The sequence below is a fragment of the Phascolarctos cinereus genome, unplaced genomic scaffold (genome assembly GCF_003287225.1).
Source record: "Phascolarctos cinereus isolate Bilbo 61053 unplaced genomic scaffold, phaCin_HiC Scaffold_4;HRSCAF=312, whole genome shotgun sequence".
In the NCBI taxonomy this organism is placed as follows: domain Eukaryota; kingdom Metazoa; phylum Chordata; class Mammalia; order Diprotodontia; family Phascolarctidae; genus Phascolarctos; species Phascolarctos cinereus.
Window position 1 is genome coordinate 657,064,880 of NW_027555847.1, and position 25,820 is coordinate 657,090,699.

Genomic DNA, 25,820 nt, shown 5'->3' on the forward strand with positions numbered 1-25,820 from the left:
AATGCCGGCCCTCATCATCTTACACCTGGATTACTGCCAATAGCCTGCTGGTAGATCTGTCTGCCTCAAGTCTCTCTCAACTCCAATCCATCCATCATTCAGCCACTAACAGGATTTGTTCAAAAGCACAGGTCAGATCATGTCACCCTTCTCCCAACACCTCCCCCCCAGCTAACTTCAGTAACTCCCTATTACTTCCAGGATCAATTACAAAATAGCATTCAAAGCTCCTTATAATTTTGTCCCTGCCTACTTTTCCAGTCCTTTAACACCTTACTCTCCAACAAATACTCTTCAATCCAGCGACACTGGCCTCCTGACAGTTCCACACAAGAACAAGACATTCCATCTCTCAGCCTGGAATATTCTTCCTCCTCCCTTTGCCCTATTGACCTCCTTGCCTTCCTTTAATCCCAGCTAAAATCCTGTTTTTTACTGGAAGCCTTCCCCATCCCCTCTTAATTCTGGTGCCTTTCCTCTGTTAATTATTTCCTATTTATCTTGCTTTGTATATATGTGTTTGTATGTTATCTCATTAGGTTGTAATGAGGGCATTGTGAGGCAGGGACTGTCTTTTCCCTCTTTTTGTATCCCCAGCATTTAGCACAGTGCCTGGCACATAGCAGGCATTTAATGTTTATTTTCTGATTCTATAGAGGTGTAGTTTCTAGACCTGACCTGACTTGAGCTGCCAATTTCTGACTACTGTTAAGATGGGCCTCCTGGCCCTTAAGGAGCACATATACTACTTGCCACCAGGATGGACTTGGAGAGAGGTCCCTGAACAGTCTTGTCACTTACTTCCTGCAATAGACATCTCTCCAACCACTGGACTTGTTTTTCAATGGTAAGCACACTCCTATACATGCTACACTCCTGGGCTTCATCATCTTCAGAAACTCATCATTATGGAAGATGAAATCAGCTCATAAACATACCACCTCAGCAGCCCTTGTCTATGGGGCCCCTCCTTCCCTCTGAGGGGAGGGTGGTGGATCAACAAAGGAGAGCTCAACCTAGATCCTCCACTAAGGATGGCACCCAAGGATTTCTTATCCCATCTGGCTACTTTCCTAGACTTCATCATCTCTGATATTCCCTGGCTCTATGACTTCACTCCCCCCCCCACATAACTTCCTCCTCCCTTTTCAGCTTTTTATGTGTCTCCCCATTAGACTGTTAGCTCCTCAAGGGCAGGGGCTATCTTATGCCTTTCTTTGTATCCCCAATAGATGTCAGATAAATGTTTGTTGACTTTGACTCCCTCATACTCTCCCCCATTCAGTGATTCTGAATCATCAGCTCCATTCCCCATGCCCAACTCCCAGGTCTTTCATTCTCATTCTTCTCAACCCTATCCCTCAAATGTCCCACTCCAGACCTACCCATCCCTTCCACCGTACTCTCTGAAATGCTTGCTCAATAGTTTTATCTTAATCCTTTTCCTTTCTCACTTCTGAGGAAGCTAAGCAAGACTGGGCTCCCTCCCAGTGACACCTTTTCTAGAACTGGTTGCACTTTCACTTATACCCCTTGATTTACTCACTGGTTGTGGTGGAAGAATCAGGATATTCCTTGCACCCTCTTGCCACTTCCAGACTATCGCCATCACTCAGCAACCTCTCCTCTTTTGAATTGTGCACTATTCAAATTGATCATCTAATCCTGATCCTGGGAGTCATTATTTATCAACCCCCAGGATGCTCTCCTTCCTTTTCCAATGAGTTCAGTGCCTGGCTCATCATCTTTCTCTCCTCCCCAACTCCTACCTTCACATTAAGACACTTTAACATACTCCCTCAAAGACTTTAACTTCTCAGTTCTGCAATCTACTCAGTTCACGTGACCTACTCCTGCAAACCACCTCTAGACTGAGATGATCATACCCTTGAACCTGCCATTACTCATGAGTTCCATGTTCACATTTAGGAACTCTGAACTTCCTTTATCTGGTCATAACCTTCTATCACTCCATCTTTTCCTGGGCCTTATAACCCCCAACCCTACTCTTCACCATCATCTCCAGCTTTTATGCCCCTCAGTTCTTTGCCAGGCCATCACTCCATTCACTGGCTACACTATCCTGAACCTTGGTGAACCACTTCAATTGTACACTGGAACCACTTGCCACCTTGTTCTATTGTTGATCAGCCTTAGATTACTTAAACCACCTGATCCTTCACTCCTATTCACATGCTGCTGAACAGAACCACAGAAAGTCTCAAAATTGTTGACTGGGTCTACTACAAATTTGTTACACATAGTCATCTTAACTAGCTTTTTACTACAGCAAGGCAATTCTACACCTAATAGGCTCCCCCTCCCCCTCCTCTCAATGAGTATACTCTATGTACTTACAGTAAGTACATAGAGTACACCTCACTATGTTTCTTGACAATCTTTTTATCTCTCCTCTGGCCTCCCAGGGTACCCCCTACTCCCTTTCAACTGAGGAACTCCACTTACATTTCACTGAAAAAATTAAAGCCAGTCACTAAAGGCTTCCTTTTCCTTATTTTACGGCAGGCAGACATTTTCTGCCACTATCTCTGGTTTCACCTCTGTCTCTAATGAAGAAGTGGACTTTTTCCTTGCCAAGGCAAATCCCTCTACTTGCATCCTTGATCCCATCCCTCCCTGTTTTTTGCAGATTGTCTCTCCCCTCCCCCCCCCAATCCAATCTCTGGTCTCTTCCTGTTCACTGGCTTCTTCCTAGGCATCTCAAATTGAACGTGTCTAAGATGGAATTCATTCTTTCTCCCCAAACTCTCCCTCCATCTGAATTTCCTTATTACTGTTCAAAGCACCACCATCGTCCCCGTCACCCAGGCTCAAAACCCAAGTGTCATCTCTGACTCTTTTTGTATAACCACTCTGTATATCTAATCTGTTACCAAGTCATGCCATCTCTTATCTTTGCATCCCAAATACATCTCTCTCCTGACATGGCAGCCACTCTGGTATAGATTCATCACCTCATATCTTAACCACTGCAATAGTCTTCTGGTTGGTCTCCCTGCCTAGTCTTTCTCCACTCCAATCCTTCTTCCACCCAGCTGTCAAAATGATGCTCTTAAGGTACAGGTCTGACCACATCACACCCCCTACTCAAAAAACTCCAATGGCTCCCCATTACCCCCAAGATCAAATATAAAACCCTCTGACTTTCAAAGTCTTTCACAACCTGGCCCCTTCCTATCTTTCCAGTCTTCTTTCATTTTTCTTCTCTCTACAAATTCTGTGATCTAGGGACCATAGGCTTTTTCACTGGAGTGATGACACTCCATTCTCCCAATTCTGCCTTGTCACTAGTTGTCCTCCATACCTGGAATGCTCTCCCTCCTCACCTCTGCCTATTGGCTTCCTTAAAGATACACCCTCATATAGGAAGCCTTTCCCAGTCCTCTCCACTGCTACTGCCTTTGGGATTATCTCCAGTTTACACTGTATACATCTGGTATGTACAGTTATTTTTAGGTTGCTTCCCTCAGTAGAATGTGAACTCCTTGAGAGCAAGGACCATATTTTTGCCTTTGTAGTCCTAGCACTTAACACAGTGTCTGGTGCCTAACGAGTGTCAAATAAGGGCTTGGGGAGATCATCACACCTTACCATTTGTTCTCCTCCTTACATCCTTTACACCTGGGGGTCTTTTCACCCACCAGGCAGCTGAACTCTCCTATGTACTCTCTCTCCCAAATACAGTATAAGTAAGTACATAGATTGTAAGTTCCCTAAGGGCTTGGATGGTTTCATTTTTGTCTGTATTTCTATCACCTCGCACATTTTAATAAATGCTTGATTTGACTGAATAAATTAGTTTTTCTAGCCTTCTTTGTACAAATGCCTCCAGCTCCAAGTAAGCAGGGGGTAAGAGAAAGGGCCAGCTTAGGTTCCTAACTCTCCTCCAATCAGCTATAGACTCAAACTAGTTGTCCTGACAACTGTTCTGCATCTCTGCGCCTCTCCAGTTATACTGTAAGCCCATATTACCTGACTCAGGTTAATAGCAATTCAGACAGGCACCGACATTCAATTTGGCCACTGGTATTAACATGCCAAAGAGCACCATGGTCAACCAGCTTGCCCACTGCTCTCCTTGTAAGAGAAGCCAGGGAAGTTGGGCGAAGTGAGGGGGGTCAGAGACACCCATCAATCATAAGAGAAGACTCACCAAAGGCAGAAAGGAAAAAGGCTTTGGAACTTTATTCTCTTTGATAAACTTTCAACTGAAAATGGTAGATTTTGTATCAATATTTCCAGAAATACACAAACCTATTCACAGGGAAGTCTGAATTTACAAAGACATGAAATTAGAACTACATGAAATAATACAGGATGTAACTTTCTACTTAGAGTAAATCCCAATAAAAGTTTTGGTAAAGTTATGTTTGTTTCAGATCAATTAGCTCAGAATTCATAGAATGAATCTGAGTTAACAGAAAAATGTATTTCCCTATACAAAATTACAATACACAGAACGTGTACAAGTACAATACAGGTTTAAATTGTTAGTAACTATCACCTAGAACAAAAATCTCATAGTAAAAAAGGACATGGAAATTAAAATAGTCAAAATTTTTAATTCAAAAATTTGTGACAAGTCCTAGAAGAGACACTTCAAATTCTTACCATAAAATTGCTATTTAAAAAATGAATTTGGTTAGGAAGAGGAAACAGGTTTTCAAATCATTTTAAATCCCAATGGATCTAAGTAAAAAGATAACTCCAATGTGTCAGGTTGAGAGGTAGAGAGGTGTCACTGTAATCACAATCTTCTATTGGTTCCAGGTTTTCTGAGGTAATTAGCTGTGTGTCAGGTTGTAAAAATAAGAATATTGGCAAACATGACAAATTACACTAATGACCTCTTTCCTCTCTTCAACAGGTCCCAAACTTAATTAGATGCATCCGAATTAACACTGCCTGGGTCCCCAGCAGGTGAAGTGATAGATGACGGGGTGGTAGCATCCTGCCAGCTGCCATTTGTCTGGAAATAAAAAGAAGATTAATGAAGGAGGGAAGGCAGAAGAGGAGTCTTGGACAAGCAGGCTGATCATGGGTCAGCAATGTAGAGCCTTCCAGCCTGTGTATCAGAGCTGGGATAGGGCAGGATCAGTTTTGTCAAAAGATCATTCTGCCATGTGCACGTTAACACTTTTTCTCCTTTCCCTTCAGATAAATATCTCCAGTATCGAGCTCCTCAGTCCTGTGACTGGTGGCCAGCCATAAACTATAAGGCTTAGAAAATGAGTAAGGAGCTCCTGAAATCAGCTTTTCGTGACAGAAGACTAATATGACACCCAGGGAGGCTGGGCTTTTCTGGGTGAAGAAACAGAGTACTTACAGACGAGCCAGCTGCCTGTCTTGGCAATACCAGTAATCCTAATGTTAGGCCACTGATATACCTTCAGCTTTGACTTTTTAAACTGGGCACCTAGTAAAAAAGGTTCACAAACACCAATAACTAAAAAGGAGAGTCTTCCTTAGAGAAATGAGAGCAAATGCTAAATAAAGAGGGAGAAAATTCCAATGAAAAGCACAGTAAGAGTCTAGAGTTTTTGTTAGAGAAAGGAGACCATGCAGGATATCAAGAAATATTACCGAATTATGATAGATATCTGTATTACATCGGAAAAATCAGACTAAGAAGTGATATTTACAGGTCATTCAAAAACCAGGTACCTTTACTCTGTAAGCTTCTGAACTTCCAATTTACATCTCTAGGTCTTCCCTATAAGACTTATTCTATCTGTACCATTATACTTTAGCAGAAATAATCCTTAGGAAACCTAAGTATGTCATACTTGCTTAAAGAGTAGTAGGGGAATAGGTTAGTAACCAGAACATTTCGGAGGCACTTTAGGCTAGAGAAGACCAATTCCCCAGCTAGATATGCCAATGGCTCTTGTGAAGAAAGGAAGGGACAGGGCTGTGTCTGAGAATGGGTACCTGGGAGCCAAAGAGGATTTCTGATTGGTACACACAGTCCCAGAGAGACACTGCACCAGAGGTAGTGCATCCTTGTTTGTAAACTTTAATTAATGATCTTGAAACTCTAGTTACTTACATCAATTCGCTGCGTTGTATACAAAGGGTTTCCAACAAGGGAGTCGTATCTGCCCGTCTGGTGTATAACATGATGTAATGAATCCATCTGCAACAATACCCAACATTACCACCCATCACTTCATCTGCTCTGGCTAATTTCAAAGGGGAAAAACACACAATAAAATGATAATCTTTCAAATAACATCTACAACCCAGGCATCACATTCTAATTACCCCTGTACTTGGTCATAAAATGTTGACTGGGTGGGTAAGGAGTAGCTGTGTAACAAGAGAGTGACAGCTAGGTGGCGCAGTGGATGTTGTATGTTGGACATGGGATCAGGAAAACTCGACTGAATACAAGTACCGCCATGAGCATTTACTAAGCTATGTAACTATGGGCTAACCTCTCTTAGTCTGTTGTCTCATCCATAAAATGGGCATAATAATAGCACTTACTTCACAGGTTGTGAGGATCAAACAAGATCTGTCACCTTAAAGCATTATATAAAAGTTAGCTATTATTCTCAAAACTGATAAGCTTCCAGTACCTCCTAAAGCTATAAGTTCTTAGTGATGGAGTGCTTGGTTGCCTGTGCTTGGATCCCAATTTCTCCCTGGCCTCAGAAACACTATCCTTGGCAGTTTCCCCCCAGCCCAAGGACACCGTCCCTAGCAATTACTCATGAGTGGGCCTCAGCAAAACACTTACCTCTCTCCCTGGTAACACAAAGCTGGTGAGAGAGTGCTGGGCTGCCCCTAGCCCTAAGACCATGTCTCTGGAAACCTCCCAATTCCTTAGTAAGCTCCTGTCTTTTCAGAAAACTTTTCCTCAGTGCTAATCAGGACAGAGAGAGAGTGGTGTCTTGTCTTACCCAAGGAGTTTTGTTCTGGCAGGCTCAGGGACTCCTCCTCTCGCCAGATTCCTAAGATCCTCTGACATCTCCCTCCCTGTCTGGTATACTCCCTACATTTTCCCATCCATAGCTACCAAAGACACATGGACCTTTAGATTACCTAATCAGTATCCCTGACACTCCTTTCCCATGCCCTTTTCCATATAAACTCCAGCTCCATCCTCAGTCTCTCACAGGTTCCTTAAGAATCCTTGCCCACTATATAGAATAACAGTTAATTTTTGCAAACTTGACTCAAAGAAAGCTTGAGTCTGTGAATTCATTCCAGATGACCCCATCCTGTACTCTGGTCTTTGAGGGGTCTCAACATCTCAGACCATAACATTAGGATCATAGGCCTTGAAATGGGAGAGCCCTCAGAGGCCACGTAATCTTTATAGAAAGGTATTCCTGTCCAGGTGACAGCTAGATGGGCAATTCCAAGGCCCTGGGAATATTGATAGCTTTCACACCCCACAGGGGGCCCACAACACAAGTAGAAAAAAGCTGCACAGGGCCTGGCTTTCTATGTCCACCTTTACCTTTCTTCCCCTTATTTCCAAGAGGAAGGTACAAATATCTATTTACAGATAGATTCAGACTAAGGTGTTTTCTCTTGTGGCCTAAGGGAAGGACAGGGTTTGATTAAGTGGTAGTGGAAAGCAATTCAAGGTCTCTAGGAAAGATATCAGACTCTTCTCACTCTAGCCTGGTTGCATGGGGGATTCCAGTTCAGGTATGTTGAACTAGGTGAAAATGGGAGTTATCTTTCAATAACAAGATTCTATAATTCTGAAACTGTACATTGGTGTCTGTATATAAATTAATACTTTCTCAAAATGCTTCCCCAAAATTTAGGCCAAAATTTCAGAGTTGGAAGAGATCTCAACAGTTATCTAATCTCACCTAAGCTCTCCACAACATGAGTAGTGGATAAGTAGTCATCCAGCTTTCGAAGCCCTCAATGAGGAAGAAGCCACTTTTTCCAGAGACAGACCATTCTTCTGGTGGATAGATAGTTCAGGTTCTTATCATCTCTCACCTGGACTGTTACAACAATCTCCTAATTCTTGTCCCTGCCTCAAGTCAAACAGGTGCCAATGATATTTCTAAATACAGGTTTGGTTATGTCATTCCTGTGGAAGCATATAGCACTAAGGCCTCAGCTATGTTGTAAGAAATGTTATTATGACAATGTCTTAGTCTGAAACCCTTGGTCTCACTTGAATCAAAGACCTAATTAATTTTCCTTGAATGGAATAGGACCTAGGATTTCAAACGTTTGGGGAATCCCTACGAATGCAGGTTTGTACCCTGCCTCAGTCACTGAGAGATTAAGTGAAGCATCATGCAGCTGGTGTGTGTCAGAAGCTGGACTTGAACACAGGTCTCTCTGATTCCAAAAGCAGCTTTCTATCCACTATCCTAAGGCCACCTCACATTTCAATTTCCAGATCTTAATTCCTTGAAATTTAGAGAGTTATTCTGTAACCATAGCCAGTGGTGGGAATGTCTTTTTGTTGAATACAATAGAGTGGTTTTTCTTTGTTCACCTTTGACCAGACTGAAAAATATTAAAAGAGTGTAATTAGTAATATTACTATTGTTCTGTAAATCAAAAACCCTTAACTTAAAGTATGTACCTTTGTTTTACTTGGCTGTGGAATTTTGTCTTTTGTTTCGTGTATACTGTAAGAATGAAAATAGAAATTGCTTGGGTCAGAGGGAACTGCCATTAGCAGAAAGAGCTCAGTCTGTCAGGACCTCTCAGTCACTCAATGAGCATTTATTAAGTACCTATTATGTGCCAAGTACTATGCTAAGTACTGGGGATACAAAAAAAGGCAGAAGGCAGTCGCTGTTCTTGAGGAGCGCGTAGTCCAACAACAGGGGAGACTCCATGCTAACAACTATGTACAGACAGATATATGGAAGATAAATTGGAGATAATCAATAGAGGAAAGCACTAGCATTAAGGGAGAATGGGAAAGGCTTTTTGGAGGAAGTGAGACTTTAGCTAAGACTTGAAGGAAGCCAGGGAAGCCCAGAGGCAGAAATGAGAATATTCCAGGTATGGGGAACAACCAGTAAAAATGTCCAGAAACTGGAGATGGAGTGTCTCGTGGGGGAAACAGCAAGGAGGCCACTGGATTGCAGGGGGAGGTGGAGGGAGGGTAAGGTGTAAGAAAACTGGAAAGGTAGGAGTGGGCCAGATTGTGAAGGGCTTTGGATGCCAACGAGGATTTTATATTTGATCCTGAGGTAATACGCAGCAGGGAGGAGATGATGACATGATCAGATCTGTATTTTAGGAAGATTAATTTCACAGGTGAATAGAGAATGGACTGGAATGGGGAGAGACTTGAGGCAAGGAGACCAACCATCAGGCTATTGCAATAGTTCAGGCATGAGGTGATAAGGTTTGTATGAGGGTCGCAGCAACATCAGAAGAGAGAAAGTGCTTCTATGTTAACAAATAACATGGCCATTTCTGGAGACCTAGGGCTCCAATCACCAACCCTGTGATTTCTCAGTCTAACCCCTCTGCTCCCACCCCAGTCAACATCGTCCTTTATGTGCTGTCTTCCCTTATTAGAATGTAAACACCTTGGTAGCAGGGACTTTTCAGATACATATCACCAGTGCTTGGCACAGTACCTGGTGCAGAATAAATACTTAATGCTTTTTTTCATTTATTCATTCAAATTATCCATGACAGATTTAGGCTTAAAATGCAAAGTAGAGAGGTTTTCTTTCATATTCCTGTGCTCAATATACCTCTCTATCAGGGCAGCTAGATGGGGCAGTGGATAGAGCACTGGCCCTGGAGTCAGGAGGACCTGAGTTCAAATCTGGCCTCAGACACATGATACTCATTAGCTGTGTGACCCTAGGCAAATCACTTAACCCCAACTGCCTTGCCCCCCCCAACATATATATATATACACACACACACCTCTCTATCAACCCTAGAATCAAAATGGCTCCAACTGATCTTCCCAGCATTATTCTACATTTCCATCTTTCACGCACTCTATAATCCAGCCAAAATGGTCTTTCCCTTGCCCAGCCTGCATCGCAGTTCTGGGATGCATTGCCTTCTTACAGCTTAGATTTCTGAGTTCCTCCAAAGACCAGCTCAAGCACCACCTCCTCCATGAGGACTTTTCTCACCCACTAGTCACTACAACCTCCTTCTCTCAAAAAATCCCCTTTTATTCATTTTGCACATATTTAGATGTGTGCGTATTATCTCTCCCATAGAAAGTAGGCCCTTTAAGGGAAGGAACTGTCTTAGGTTTGTGTTTGTATCCCCAGCACTCAGCCCATGGATGCGCTATTGATGGATTATGAAAAGCCTAAATTGGTCTTCTTTTGAAACTTCTGCCCACTGCTCCTCCTCCTGCCCTTTGGAGCCAAACAACAGGTCTAATCCTTCTTCCAAGTGATAACCCCTCAAATGTCTGATTTCTTCAAATTCCTGTTTTTTTAGGTAAAACATTCAAAAGTCTGTTTCACTTATTGATCTCTCCTCCCTTCACTACCAAATCCCTAGAAAAAGCTGTCTCTGCTCATTTCCTCTACTTTCTCACACCCCACTCATTCTCGACCTTTTATAATCTAACTTCCCACTCACACACCCAAAGGAAACTGCTCTTCAAGATTACCAAGGATCTATTAATTGCTAAAACCAATGCCTTTTTCTCAACCTCATCCTTCCTAAACTTTCTTTCAGTAGAGTATGACCCTGCTAATCACCACCACCTTCTGAATATTTGCTCCTCCTTGGTTTTCCATAACATCTCTCCTCTTACCCATTTAACCACTCTTCTTCAGTGTCCCTTTACTGGAACCTCTCTTCTGCACAGGTATCATCCAGAACTCTTGTCCTGAGCTTTCTTTCTTTACACTTTTTCAGTTACCTGATTTACCTCCACAAACACATCTGTATCTTTCTCCATTCATGCTGCCATTTACAGTATTTTAGACCGTCATCACTTCTCACCTAGACAACTTTGATAGTTTCCTGACTGACCTCACACAGCCACCAAAGGGCTGCTTCTACGGGTCTGACCATCAGGTCTGACCATGTCACATTTCTACTCCTCCAACAACCCTCCCTCTCCCTCCCACTCCCCCAGTCCAGAAGTTGCCATCCCCATTGTCTCTAGGACAAAATATAAACTTTCTTGTTTGGCATTTAAGCTCTTCATAATCTGGCTCCAAAATCTCTTTCCAAACTAATTTCACATTAACTCCCCTCATGCAGTCTCTGTTTCAGGCAAACTAGCTTACCTGCTATCAATCCTGCATAGGCAGGACAGCTTTCATGTCCTGCCTGTAAGCCTGTTGGTGCCCTTCCCCAAGCCCCAGAAATTACTTTGCTTTGATCTGTACAGATTTTGTATTTAATTATCTACACACAAGGAGATGTAAGTCCTCTGAAAGTAAGAACAGTTTCATTTTTTAATTTTTATTTTTCCCTGTGCCCAGCATGAGTTGATTGCCTTGGACTATATCAAACTCTCAATTTTCTGATATGACCTTGCCCTGTCTTTCCTCCTTCTAAATATTTACATTTAACATTCATTTCCTTTCTTTACTTTTGAGAGGAAAGAGGTCTCTCTTCCTCCCCACTCCCATGTCTGTTTCCAATCATGGAGTCTCCTGGGGCTGTGACCCATCAGTCACCCCAACTCTACAGAGCACTGCTCCAGTGGTCCAAAGATGTATTGAGGCACATGCAGCCCCTCTAGCTCTAAATTCTGAGCTCCTCTCCTTGCTCTACTGCACTATGTAGATAATCAGCTGACTGCTGTCCTTTGCATTGTCTTTAAAGCCATCCCTTCCTTTTTTTTTTTACATTATTTTATTGAAAGTTCTCAGAGACGGTTTACTTTTTCTTCCCCACATCTTGCTCTGCAACCTCCCTGGCTCATTTTGCCTGGATTCCAAAGACACGGGCATTGGCCTGGGCCATTCAAAGTCTAGCAAATGCCTTGAAATTCTTCTTGTCTTCAGTGATGACTCGAGCTTTCTCTTTCTTGTAGACATTTCTGATGGGCATAACTGGTCCAGTAAGCTGGGTTGCCAACTTGAGTTCTTCAGCAGAGCTATCTCCCTTCTTGGATGCAGATGGTTTCCTTGGGAAGGGGATCAGTTTGGAACAATACTCTTTCAACAGCTGCACATCTGCCTGGAGAGACTTCGTAGACTTATTTCAGCGATTAGAGTCCACGGACCAATGGTCTGTGCCACTTTTTTATGGATACCAGCCACTCTAAACTCTTCCAAGCTGAATCCTCTAACAGGATGTACTTTGGTGTGGTATTGTACAGTAGGGCACCTCAAGATGGGCCGGACAGGACCAGATGCAGGGCGAGGAGCAACTGGACGTGCTTTTGCTTGACAGGCCTTTCGCCTTCTGATCTTCCTGGCTGGCTGGTTAAACCACGTGGCAACTCATCTTCGCCAGTCTTTGTGGAAATGGGGCTTCAGAACCATGCCATTTCGGTTGGGTGCCATGGCTGCTTAGAGCCCTCCTCACGGGCACCTCAGCCAATCGGAAAGGACCCATCCCTTCCTTTTTATCCCCACTGATGCTCCCCACCTCACCTCACCACCCCCTACTCCCAGCTTAGACCATGCTTAGACCCTCTAGTGTTTGTCTGGTCAGTCTATCTCTAGACCTATACCAGTTCTCCTGGATATCCTTGCTACAGTGATGTTCTAGTTACACTGTTTTCAATCCACAAAATAATCAGAAATTAAGTGCTTCTATGTGCCAGGTCCTGTGCTTTGCACTGGGGACAGAAAAACAAAAATCAAACAGTCCCTGGCCTCGAGGAGCTGACATTCTACTGGGGACGACAACACATAAATGGCTAAATAAATATATGAAGAGGAGGAGGGAGAGAGCACTGATGAGGTGATCCTTGAGGAAGGGCAGAAGGGAAGAATGGCAGATGGCCTGTTTAAAGTCATGAAAGCAGGAGGTTTCATAATATCAGGTTTGGGGAGAGGTAAGCAGTGCAATTTGGCTGGAATGGGGCAAGTAAGTGCTGGGCGAGGAGTTTTCCGTGGAGGGCCATTAAAGATTTCTGAGCAGCCTCCAACACCTTCTTATTGCCTACAAGATGAATTTGAAATTCTTTGCTGGGGCCCTGCTTTCCCTAGCCTTTTCACTTAGTCCATTTCAACAACCCTTATTCACACCTTGAATTTTCCCACCCTAAGCGTTCTCACCCTGACCCCAAGTGGAATTATTCATATCCTCAAAGGCCACCTCCTCTATAAAGCTTTCTTTTTCCCTGGCTGAAGACAGAACTTCCTCCTCTGAATTCAGAGGGCCGCACCTGGCTTTTTGCTTACTGCCTTGTATCATCAGTATTACCTTTCTAGATAGGTCATTTTCTCAAACAAGTCTTGAGCTACTTGAGAAGAAAAGACATGTCCTATGTCTTGTTTCTTCTTATGATCCATAATGCTGAAAATAATGACTTGAAAATAATTAATGCTCAATCAACCAATCAACTGACAAGCATTTATGAAGTATCCACATGCTAGATATTATGCTAAGCACTTGGGGATACAATGTCAAAAACAAAATCATCCCTGCCCTCAAGGAGTTTGTACTCCATCAGGGTAGATGACATGTACCAATATGTACCTACATAAAATATTTTACAAATTGTCAATTCTGTTGTAAGAACTTGCTTTGAAAACACAAATTTGTTCAAACATGTCTGATATATGTGGGAATAATTTAAGCAGAATGTGAATTTTGTGTTTACTTTTGCATGATTTCATCTGAGAAACACTGAGAATGCAGAAAACTGCACTGCCTCAAAATGACTCACAAGCTGCAATCCTTCTGATGTCCACTTCCACAAGCAAACTTCTGTTCTTTTTCAAGGTAAAGGTCCATATTTGCTGTCTATCTTCTGCAGGAGGAGCAGTGGGTGGAGGAGGGCTGGTCTGTACCATCCCCTTGCTGCCACTTTCCAACATGGCCTCCCAAGGACTGGAGTTTCAGCCTGCCCAACTTGTTTCATACTTGGTCAGTTGTGGGCAGCTTGGAAACATGGGTGTAAGCCAAGCAGCAGTGTTAGGCCTCAGCCATCACCACCATTTAATGTAGAATATATGTATTTTATAACCATCTGACGGGGATAAAACTGTGCTACCATTTTGATTAGGTTCCTATCTTTTTTTTTTTTAATGTGTCATTGACAAAGTTTTTGCTCTTGACCCCACTGTATACCAGGATGACGCTTAGGAGTGTTGCATTTTAGCAGAACTACCCGTATGAGGTAATTTTTTGCAGGGAAGGAACTCATAGTTATGGGGAACAGAAAGGCTTCATGCACAAAGTGACAGGTATCCTGAAGGAGATGAGGGATTCTAAGAGGTGGAGGTGAAGAGAACATTGGTTTATTGATCCAAACCCCTAGACCATAAGGACATCATCTAAACACTACTTCCCACCTGGAGGTAACTTACCCAAACTGTAGGCATGTTAACTACAAAGAATAACCAGTTTCTGGGAGATTAGCTTTATAAACACAAATCCAGAGAGTAGCAAATGTCACGAAGCTAAGAAAGCTATAATTTCTAGCTGTCAAAAAAGTCTGAAATAAATCAAGAGCTTAGAAATCTAGGACTTTTTCCACAATTCCATGTCCCAAAGGTTAAACAGCAAGGAGCCTTAAATCTCTAGAGAAAAGTTCTTCCTGAAGTCATTATGACCTCAGTGCAGATGACTGTAGTCTCCAGACTCACCTGTGACTGCACACTGGCTCCCACTGGGGAGCTCTGGTAGGTCAGCGACTGCAGATTGATAAAAGAGTCCCCAGAATTTGTCATCTTGAAAGAGCCAGAGGAGCCTGAAAAAGGAAGAAAGAGTCAGGACAGACACAATACATCTGCCTCATTGTTCAGTGTAGTTTGGCAGGAAGTTAGGAAGCATTTCTGGGCTGGAATCCAGCCTTCACTTCTGTTTAGAGCTGTTAGTTTAAATGTGCCAGCTCTAAATGGGCAGGTCAGGTGGAAGAGCTGGACCCAAGCTAATCAAATGTTTTATTTTTACCACCAAATCACAGCAGGAGCCTCATAGCTCAGATAAAAGCCTCCAAATAAGGAGCACGTCAACAGTCACTGAAAGACCTATGCAGATAAGAGGGCCTCTAAGGAACATCTCAATTCTTTCACCCTCATGTTCTAAGAGAGAGGAGCAGCAGCATTCCCACAGACCAGAACCTTATACAAACAAGCATCTCTCATTCCAGGTCAAATCAAATGACCAGATGCAAAAACATGCTAGCTTACAGTACCAGAGAGTACTTGGAGGCACCTGCTACTGCACAGGAGCCAAGCCAGGTCAGCTCGGGTGGGATGGCCCTGACTTACCAGAGGAAGGTGTGGATGGGGAATTTGCCTGGTTTCCTTGAGCCACCACAGTAGTTGCATCCACTGCTGTCTTTGCTGCATAAATATTAGCTTCTTCTTGAAATTTCCCCATGTTCTTTTTGTACCGGATTCTCTTGTTGCCAAACCAGTTAGACACCTGTTGGCAGACAAAGGGCTATTATAGGCTGTCCCCAAGAATTCTGTCTCACTTATACCCAGAAAGTGTGTGCTGTGTAGATTTAACCGAAGGGTAAGGCTTTCTTTGAGTGTTTATGAGAGACACATGGTGTCCAGGTCAGCTGCATCTCCTGCCCTGGACAATATCACATGCCATTGTAATTATTTCCCTATGTATAAGGCCCATCTGTTACATGTCAAAGGGCAAAAGAAGAGCCTGCAGCATGAACTGACAGAGTGACTAAGGTACTTGACCTGAAGTGAATAAGGCCTAGGTGGAGTGGAAACGGGAGGAGATAGACAGGAAGCCCAGCTGTGGCCATTTCATCAAGTCTGCTCAAAGACATTGTTAAGCAAGTGGGAAGCTTTTAGAATATATAAGAATTCAAGAACTAGAAGAGACCTCAGAGGTTAGCTAATCCAGTCATTTTTACGTTCGTTGAACAAACAGATCCAGAAATGTCCAGTGTTTCATGAAGATTTAGTGACATTTTTTTCCTCCTGCTCCACCCTATCCAGGCCCTCGAGGGGGCCAGTTACCTGGGAGACAGTGATACCGCCCTTCTTGGCTAACTCTTCTTTGGCTTCTTCACTGGGGTAAGGGTTGCTCAGGTGGGAATAAAAATACTCATTCAGGACTTCTGTTGCTTGCTTGCTGAAATTACGTCGTTTTCGCCTGGAAAGACAAACTTATCAAAAAGACTCCCTGACCCCTTGGTTCACATTACTGGTGCTTTCCCTACCTAGCTGTGCCTTATGGCCACAATTCCCAAAAGGATGCACAATGGAGTGAATAATTCTGAGTCTCTCTCAACGTTCAGTGGTGTTCTGATGTGAAAAGGGGTGTGTTCTATATGGATCAAATATGACACAGTAGAGAGAACACTGAATTTGTGATGGAGAAGACCTGGGTTCCAGTCTCAGCCTGGCTACTTATCAGCCATGTGATCTTAGGCAAGTTACACAACTTCTGGGAGCCTATTTCCTCATCTGTATTAATGGCACTTTTACTCTAGCCTTCACATGATTATTATGGGAGGAAAAGGTCCTTATAAAATACAAGGTAATATACATTTGAGTTATTACTGAGTTTAGGGAGTAGAACTGCAATTTCATTAACATAGTGAACTCCCAGAAGAGGAAATCAATTTACTAATGCAGGTTAGTACCTTCTCTGCAACTTATAGGCTTAGAGAGAGAGCTCTCTGAGGCAATAAAAGGGTAAGTGACTTGCCCGGGGTCCAAAGACAAGTATGTGTATGAATTATTACTACTGTTATTAAAACTTCAGAATCTTAAAAAAAAATCCTTATATCAATTAAATTAATTTTCCAAGGAGATCTTGTACTTCATTCAGCACTTAGCACAATACTTGGCATATAGTAGGTGCTAAATATGTTTATTGACCGACTGACTGGGTAACCAGTCTAGAAAATGCCTGTGAAGTTTGATGGTCACTCAGTACCAAAAATTTGTACCTTCTCTAAGTTCTCATTACCAATAACACATTAGACATTCTGAGAAGGGTCTATAAATGTGACTGGGAGAGAATCTGGCACAAACAGGGGCCAGCTGCCTGCTTCCATCCTCTCCTCCGTACCGGGCATCTAGAAATCGGGAACGCAGGATCATCACTGCTTCACACGTGCTTTGTTTCAGCTGCATCTGGATGGTACTGAATTTCCCATGGATAATGTTGACCATGCGTTCAATTTCTTTGGGTGAAATTGGTCTTGTTCTGCTCTGCTCCCGAAGAAGGTTCATGACATGAGTAGTAAACTCACTGCAGGCCTGGAGGAAACACAAAAACAAATAACAACATAACTCCCAGAGATTAACAGCTCACAGCTAAATCTAATCTCAGCACATGGGAATGACTCCACAACACTAGACATGCCCCCAGGTCTCAGCTTCCTCATCTACCATATGGCAACCACCAGACCCCTAATGTTTTCAAACACTGGCCTGCTGAATGTAACCAGTGTCAATCAGTGCTATCTTAGCTATATTCGGAGCAGCAGATGAAAGTGTTTTCAATCAAATTCGGCATCTCTGTAAAGTTGTACCAATTAAGTGTATTCGCTATTCTGTGCCACAAAAGAAACAAGGTTATCTGGTTTTGGTTTTGTTTTGACAAATGCGCATTCACATGATAAAAACTCTTCCATGCAGAAAGATCACCTGTTCATATTTCTCTAGCTCAGAGTGGTATATCTGTCGGATCTGTGACAGCTTGGCCCTGTAGTCAGAGTGTTCAATGCTATTGTCATTTGGACAGCCACCTGATGTTGCTGCTACAGCCGACGGTCCTCCTCTTCCTCTTTTCTCAGGCCCGGAGACACCCTCTGCCAGCAACATGTTATCTAGTCTCATTAGCTGAGCATCTGGGGGGTCCTCTTCCTGAATACCACGAATACTTAACACTAGATAAACAGAAAGATGGAGCAAATCATTATTCATTTTCTGAAGGGAAAACAAAATTGACATCAGGAGAGTTCTCTATTTTCTTCACTGAGTCGTTTGGAGGAAAAATTATTTTATTTAATCCCCAAATTTGTTTCTCTCAGTAATGCTCTCTATAAACCCCTAACATAAATTCCAGAGACCTTAGGTGGGCTTAGAATTGTTCTGCAAAAGAAAGCCATGTTTTCAGGAAGCAAAGCTAAAAGTGATTACTTGGTGGAGATGAGAGAAAACAGGTACAAGACTATCCACAAACTGATTTAAATGCTAAAAAAAAAAATCTGTTTAAACACTTTAAAATACAAAGTCATGGGGCAGCTAGGTGGCGCAGTGGATAGAGCACTAGCCCTGGAGTCAGGAGGACCTGAGTTCAAATCTCACCTCAGACACATAACACTAGCTGTGTGACCATGGGCAAGTCACTTAACCCCACTGCCTAGCCAAAAATAAAATAAAAAAATACAAAATCATCAATCAATCAATACTTTCTCCTTACTCCCTTATGGATCAATCCTCTTAGTCAGAACTGAGAGGTTTCAGATTTCTAACCAGGGACATGATGGAAATAACATTCCTTAGAGTGTTGTGTAATGTAACATTTTCATTCAATTTTGTCACCTTTTTATTAGTCCTTTATTTGATACCTTTTATAACCACCCTGTGTTTTAGTGATACCATCTTGGGTGGGAATGGGCTAAGAGAATTAAACTTAACCCAAAGAACACCCTTTAGTTAATTTGCCAAATAATATAAATACGCAATAAGTTTTCTGACCCAGTAGTCTGACTTGATGAAAACCAAAAACTTCTAGGCCTGACCAGAAACCTGACACCCTGAAACAAAGATCATAGAATACAGATCACTAATCTAATGAATTAAGCATAACTTCAGGGAAAACTACACACCTTCTAATATTTTTGTACATTTAAAAACAGTTAGAAAAAAATTAAAAATAAGTGTTATGAGACTTCAGAGACATTCAAGATATTTTCTGAGGTAATTTCAAAGCTGGCTTTTCAAATACCACTCAGTTTTTGTCCTATTTCTTCTGTCTACTTCCTTTGTCCTATGTAAATGTGCATGGTTGACCCAACCTGGAATGAGGGTAAAGTCTAACCAGTGTGTATTTTTTTCTTACCTCGCACACTGCCTTTTAATTTCAATTTGTTAATTATTAGATAAATTTGCAAGCTTGGTTCTTCTTTGGACATGAACAAAGCTTCTTCCTAAATTTAGAGCACTTGTGCCCATTTGTTGCAAGCCAGGCTCTATGACCTCTGTTGTACTTTTCCAATGGCGCAGGGAAATAAATTGTTTTACACTTTTGGTGCACGTAGAATGAGAGTCTTATAACTACTTTAGAAAATGGGATGTCCCCTTCTTGGAGAACACAAAATTAGCTTGTGTCCATTTTGGAAGCTTTACTTTTAATATGGACGAACCTCAATTAAACTTAAGGACTCTAGGAATTGCCCAATCACAAATTTTTTCAACTTCTGTTAATGTAGGTCTGTTACCATCAACTTCATCAATCTGTTTGAAGAACTGTGAATTACCACATCAAGCACTGTCATATTCCAATGACAAAAACTTCCAAAGTTCCATAAATTCATTTTGAACTATCAGTTGTTTTAGAATATTCACAAAATGGTATGACTAATTAAACATGTCCAAAACTACATTAAGCCCTATCCACCCAAAGCAGCACCTTTTCCTGACTGCTCTATTTCTAAAGAGGTATGATCCTTCTCCCAGGTAACTCTCTTAGAAATTTTTAAAAATTAATTTAGATTCTCTTAAAAGATCTAACCCTCTCTCTCATCTACAATATTCTAATCATCAAGGGAATGTCCTGAAATATAATAAAGGTAATTCTTTAGGAATATTGGCATTTTTTAAGAATATCATATGGTATATAGGATAGAGTAAAAGGGGAAGAGATGGGAGGAGGTTCCTATAATACTTTAGGTATGAGGTAATAAGGACCTGAACCAGGGTGACTGTGGGAAACAGGTACTAATAACATTTGAAAAGCGCTTTTCCCTCATTCACAAATTCCCTAAACTCCATCTCCATCCACCCCTTCCACTTAAAGCAAGATGACGGCCTCCTAATTCACTCAATCAGTAAGTTGGTCAGTCAACACGCATTTATTAAGCTTTCCCTGCCTTCAAGGAACTTACGAGACAACATGTAAATACAGAAGATAAACTTAGAGGGATAGACTCTAGCAAGTGGGAGAAATGGGGGAAGACCTCCTACAGAAGGTGGAGTTTGAGCTGAGTCTGAAAGAAATCTTGATGAGACTGAGGTTGAGAAAAGTTGCCAACTCTCTTCCTCTATTTCTTCTTTTTAAAAAATGTCTTTATTATTATGAACTTCATAAACATTAAGAAGAATGAGCATTTCCTTATAGAAAGAATACAAAGGTTTGCACATGACATCATGTCCTCTTCTGAACTCCTTCTGCTCTCTTCTGTGTACTTAAAAATATTTAATTAGCTCATTTTGGGGTAGTTTCCTATAGTTTTTATATCACTTCTCCCTCTCTACCCCCTAAAACTGTACTCTATCCCTAATAAAAGCCCTCCTTTGTGGCAAACATAAGCTGACAAAACAAATCTGCCCACTGCCTGTATGAGAATTTGTGTTTCATTCTGTACCTATCTTTACCAAAGGGTGGGAAGCACATTTCATTACTAGTTTTCTGGAGTCATGATTGATCAGAGTTCTTAAGAATTTAACAATTGTTTTCCTTTATAATGCTGTAGCCATTGAATAAACTCTTTTCTTGGTTCTGCTAATTTCATTTTGTATTAGTTCACAAAGCCCCCAGTTTTTTCTGAATCCATTCCTTTCATAATTTCTTAAAATGTAGCACTCGTACATCCTCATACCCTAATTTGTTCAACGATTCCCTGAACTTATGTAATTTTTAAGTTAGAAGGGATCTCAGCAGCCACCTAGCCCAAACCCTGCCTGAAAGGCCTACTCACTACAGCACATCTGACAAGTGGGCAACCAGTCTCTGCTTGAAAACCTCCAAGGAGGGGGATCCATCACCTTCTTCTCTCACTAGCCTATCATATTCTGGGGCAGTTCTAATTGTTAGGAAGTTTGTTGGGTTTTTTTTTTTCACCCTTGACATCAAGCCTAGGGTCTCTCTAAAAATTTCCACTAACACTAATCCCTTCTCCACATGAGAAGCTTTCAAATGGCTGAAGACAGCTATTGTGGCCTCCCTGGACCTTCTCTTCTTCAGTCCAAACATGTCCACCCAGTTCCTTCAATTGCTTTTCCTATGCTATGGACCCAAGGCCTTTTACAAACATCCCAGCAGCTCTCCTCTGGCCAGCCTCCAGTTTCTCATCTTAAACAGTAGTACTGAGAACTGAACACAACACCCCAAGTGAGGTCTAATAAAGGCAGAGTAAAATGGGACTCTCACCTTTCTATTCATAAGAAGCTCTGCTCAATTAGTGCAGGCCAAGACTGCAGTGGCTTTTTGTACCATTATATTGCTGATTCATATTGATCTTGCATGCCACTAAACTCCTCAAGATCATTTTCATGTACTCAGTTTGTTTCCATTTTTTTTTGCCACAACATAAAGTGCTACTATAACTATTTATATGTATTTGGGCCCTTTCTCTTTAAGTTCTTTAGGGTACAGACCTAACTATTTTACACTCAGTTTCCAGATTACTTTCCAGAGTATTTTGGATCAATTAACAGCTCCACCAGCATTACATTATCGTGCCTGACCTTCAACAGCTATCATGTTCCATTTGTCTTTTTTTTTTTTAATCTAACAGGTATGAGGCAGAACTCCACTGTTTTAGTTTTCATTTCCTTATCTGGAGTGATTTGCAGACTTCTTTTTTCTTACAACTTGCTTTCATTATGGCAGTTTGCCTTGCTCCTTTTGAGAATTACCTATTCATATGTTTTAATCTATTGGAGAAATATTCTTGTTCTTATACATTTGAATCAATTTCCTATATAGCTTAGATATCAGACCTTTATCAGAGATATCTGAGGCAAAGATCCCTCCCCCCATCCCCATCCCAGCTAGCTGTTTCCCTTTTGTCTTTTTGTAAGTACGCTGTAGAAATGAACAGAGGGTTGGACTTGGATGCAGGAAAACCGAGTTTGAATCCTGCCTCAGATATTTATTAACTGTGTGACCCTGGCCAAGTCACTTAACCTTTTTCTGCCTTGGTTTGCTCATCTATAAATTGGGGATAATAAAGGGTGGAAGAGCAATTACTTTACAGGATTATTGTGTGGATTAAATGAAATACATATGTGAAGCATGAAGTAACCTTAAAGTGCTATATGACAGGGGCAGCTAGGTGGTGGAGTGGATAAAGCACCGGTCCTAAAGTCAGGAGGATCTGAGTTCAAATGTGATCTCAGATCAAACACTTGATACTTACTAGCTGTGTGACCCTGGACAAATCACTTAACCCCAACTGCCTTTAAAAAAATGCCATATGACAGCTATTATTATTTTTTGTTTTTTTAAATACTCAGCTAAATAGTTCATTTAAAGAATTAATTACTTATTACCTGTATCTTTAACATGTGTAGATTCTTTTTTTTTTTTGGCAATTGGGATTAAGTGACTTGCCCAGGGTCACACAGCTAGTAAGTGTTAAGTGTTTGGTCTGAGATCACATTTGAATTCGGGTCCTCCTGACTTCTGGCCCAGTGTTCTATCCACTGCACCACCTAGCTGCCCCCAGATATTATTATTATGCAAAACTTTTTCAGCTTTATATAATCAAAATTGCCTGTTTTATCTCCTATGATCTTGTCTCTTGTTGGTCAAGTTTGGTCAAGAACTTTTCTCTTTCTATAGCTGTAAAAGGTAGCTTCTTCTCCGCTGCTCTAATTCATTTATAATATGGTCTTTTATATCTAGGTCAAATATCCATGTAGGGCTTATTGTAGTATTTGGTGTAAACTGCTGGTTAAAACCTAATCTCTACCATATTGCCTTCTAGCTTTCTCAGTATTTTTAAAACCAAATAATGAGCACTTATCCCAGCAGTTGGAGTCCTTGGCTTTACCAAATACTATGCTACTATACGTCCAATTGCTTCTGCTGCTGTGTACCAAATCTGTTCCCCTGATCAGTTTTTTGTTTTAAAAAAAATCGGGTAGTTTTGATGCCTGATTTTTATGTTGATGCTTTGTATTGTAGTTTGGGATCTAGTTCTGCTAATTCCCCCTCCATATTCCCTTTCCCTCTTTTAGTATAAGTCTTTAGGTCTTTAAAATTTTCATCATATCATGTATAGGGTAAATCATTATATCATTTGCAAAACTGATGATTTTCCCCCATGTCTGCACAATGTATGACACTATCACTACTTCTTCCTCTTCACCTTCCTCCTCAATACTCTCTCCTCCCTAGAGTTTCATGACACTGTTCTTTCCTAGTTCTCCTATCTGTCTGACCTGTTCTTTTTCAGTCTCCTTTGCTGGTTCTCCATCTACGACAGGCCTACTAACTGTGGGCATCCCTAAGGCTCTGTCCTGGGGCCTCTTCTCTTGTTATACCAGAAGTTCTTAATCTAGAGTCCATAAACTTCCTAAAAAGATATTTTGATAACCACATTTCAACATAATTGGTGTCCTTCTTAATTCTAGGAATTTTATGCATTTAAAAATATTCTGTGAAGGGATCCACAGGTTTCATCAGACTGCCAAAAGAGGTTTTTTTTTTAAAAATACTGTTTCATTTGGTGATCTCATCAGCTTATGTGGGCTATATTATCATCTCTCTGCAGATCTACACATCCAGCCTTCTCTCCTGAGCTCCAGTACATCACCAACTGCTATTTAGACATCTCAAACTGGACATCCTGTAACCTTCTCAAACTCAAAATGTCCAAAATAGAACTCCCCAAACCCCTCCTCTCTTCCCAATTTTCTCATTACTGTCAAGGCTATCACCATCCTCCAAGTTATTCATACCTGAAACTCTGGTGTCATCCTTGACTTAATATTTATTGACTGACTTTTCACTTCTATTAATTCTACATAAAAAAAATTCTTTTGTTCTCAAACCTTGCCCTTTCTACCTTCACCACATCTCTCATACACATCCCCTCTTTTGACTCACAGACCCACCACCATATCATCTCTCTCCTGGGAACTACTGCAATAACATTCTAATTGGTTTCTTTGCTGTAAGTTTTTCCCTACTCCAATCTCCATTGGTTCTCACAGCAGGTACAACCATGTCCCCTCCCCATTCAATAAATTCCAGTGGCTCACTATTTACCTTCAGGATCAAATATAAAAATCCTGTTTTTATCAATTAATCAACATTTATTAAATAGCTACTATGTGCCAGGCACTATGCTAAGCACTAGGGATACAAAGGAAGGGAGAAAAGAGTCTCTACTCTCAAGAAGCTCACAGTCTAATGGCGGAGGGGAAACATTAAAACAACTATATACGAATAAATATAATAAATAGAGGATAAATTGGAGATGATCAACAGAGGGAGGGCTCTAGCATTACCGGAAATCAGGAAAAGCTTCTTAGATATGGGAAGACTTTCGTTAGGACTTGAAGGAAGTCGGGGGGTAGAGATGAGGAGAGAAAGAATTCCAAGGAATGGGGGACAGTAAGTGAAGATATGCAGAGTCGGGAGACGGAGTGTCTTGTTCAAAGAACAGCAAGGAAGCCAGTGCCATTCTATTATGGAGTATACAGGGGATGAGTCAGGTGTAAGAAGACCAGAAAGGTAAGCAGGGGAGGGGGAAAACAGATTATGAAAGGCTTTGAAAACCAAACAGAGGATTTTATATTTGATTCTGTTTGGCTTTAGAGCCCGTCATAACTTGGCCCTTTCCTACCTTTCTACTTTTCCTTCACTTTTATTACCTTCTAACACATTTTGATCCAGCTATACTGGGTTACTTGCTGTTCCTTGAACGTGTCACTCCATCTCTCAACTTTAGCATCTGCACTTCCACTTCCACATGCCTAGAATGTCTTTTCTCCCAATCTCTACTTCTCAGCTTCTCTGGCTTACTTCAAGACTCAGCTCAAGCCTTACCTTATGTAGGAAGCCTTTCTGGATCCACCACCGCCAGTGCCTTCCTTCCACCCACTCTGTATATATTTTGTATGTTCCTAGTTATTTACACGTTAGCTCTCTAATTAGATAAGCTTCTTGAGGACTTTTTTTGTATTCTCAGTGATCAGCACATTCCCTCTTTTGACTCATCAGAGTAATAGCTGGGCTTGCTCACTGATTAACTGGAAGCATTAACTATGTACCAAGCACTACATTAAACACTATCCTAAATGTGGGGGATGTGAATACAAACTCAAGACGTGTCCCTGCTCTCGAGGAGTTCTCATTCTAATTGGGGAAGACAACTCAGCAGGCTGTAGGGAAAGGCCGAAAAGTCTGCAGGTGTATCAGTAGGGTGGAATACCACGAGAGGTCCTAAGGTCCAGAGGTCCTGAGGATGTGCGAGTAGGTCAGATGGCAGTGCTAGAGGTCCGAAGGATGGATGGATACGGCAAACAGTAAGACCTGAGAATCCTCCACCTTAGTGGAAGGATTACAGCTGGTTACTTATATGAAGCTCATCACCCAAGGAGTGGGATCAGACACATCTATTCTACAGGCTTAAGGCACGGATCTGAGCATCCAAGTGGGATGGCATTCAAATGGGGCAGGGGAGTGATGCCACTTTCTAGCCAGAAAGAAAGAAGGGGAAGAAGGTACTATCAGGAAAGTTACAGCTGAAGGGCACCCCATGGCACTTGCTTTGCCAGGATCTCTGGTATCAG

At 41.7% G+C, this 25,820-nt stretch overlaps 1 protein-coding gene and 1 pseudogene across 2 annotated transcripts in view; both read right to left on the bottom strand.

Moving 5' to 3' along the window:
* Window positions 1-4,182: 4,182 nt before the first annotated feature.
* The window catches only part of PBX4 (PBX homeobox 4), a 64,704-nt gene continuing 43,066 nt past the window's right edge, over window positions 4,183-25,820 (bottom strand). The window contains exons 3-10 of one of the 2 annotated variants that reach the window (XR_002326261.2): window positions 17,715-17,956; window positions 17,134-17,324; window positions 16,074-16,209; window positions 15,357-15,513; window positions 14,730-14,833; window positions 6,071-6,157; window positions 5,348-5,437; window positions 4,899-4,990 (exon numbers count right to left, since the gene is read on the bottom strand). Coding sequence is in view for 1 of the 2 variants with exons in the window: in XM_020995256.2 (XP_020850915.1) it covers window positions 4,898-4,990; window positions 6,071-6,157; window positions 14,730-14,833; window positions 15,357-15,513; window positions 16,074-16,209; window positions 17,134-17,324; window positions 17,715-17,956 (1,010 nt within the window). In the remaining variant the exon portion in view is untranslated. Of the gene's footprint in view, window positions 4,991-5,347; window positions 5,438-6,070; window positions 6,158-14,729; window positions 14,834-15,356; window positions 15,514-16,073; window positions 16,210-17,133; window positions 17,325-17,714; window positions 17,957-25,820 lie in introns of both variants that reach the window. The other variant, XM_020995256.2, reaches the window with a different exon arrangement.
* Window positions 6,164-14,723, bottom strand: LOC144457064 (large ribosomal subunit protein eL13 pseudogene; annotated as a pseudogene).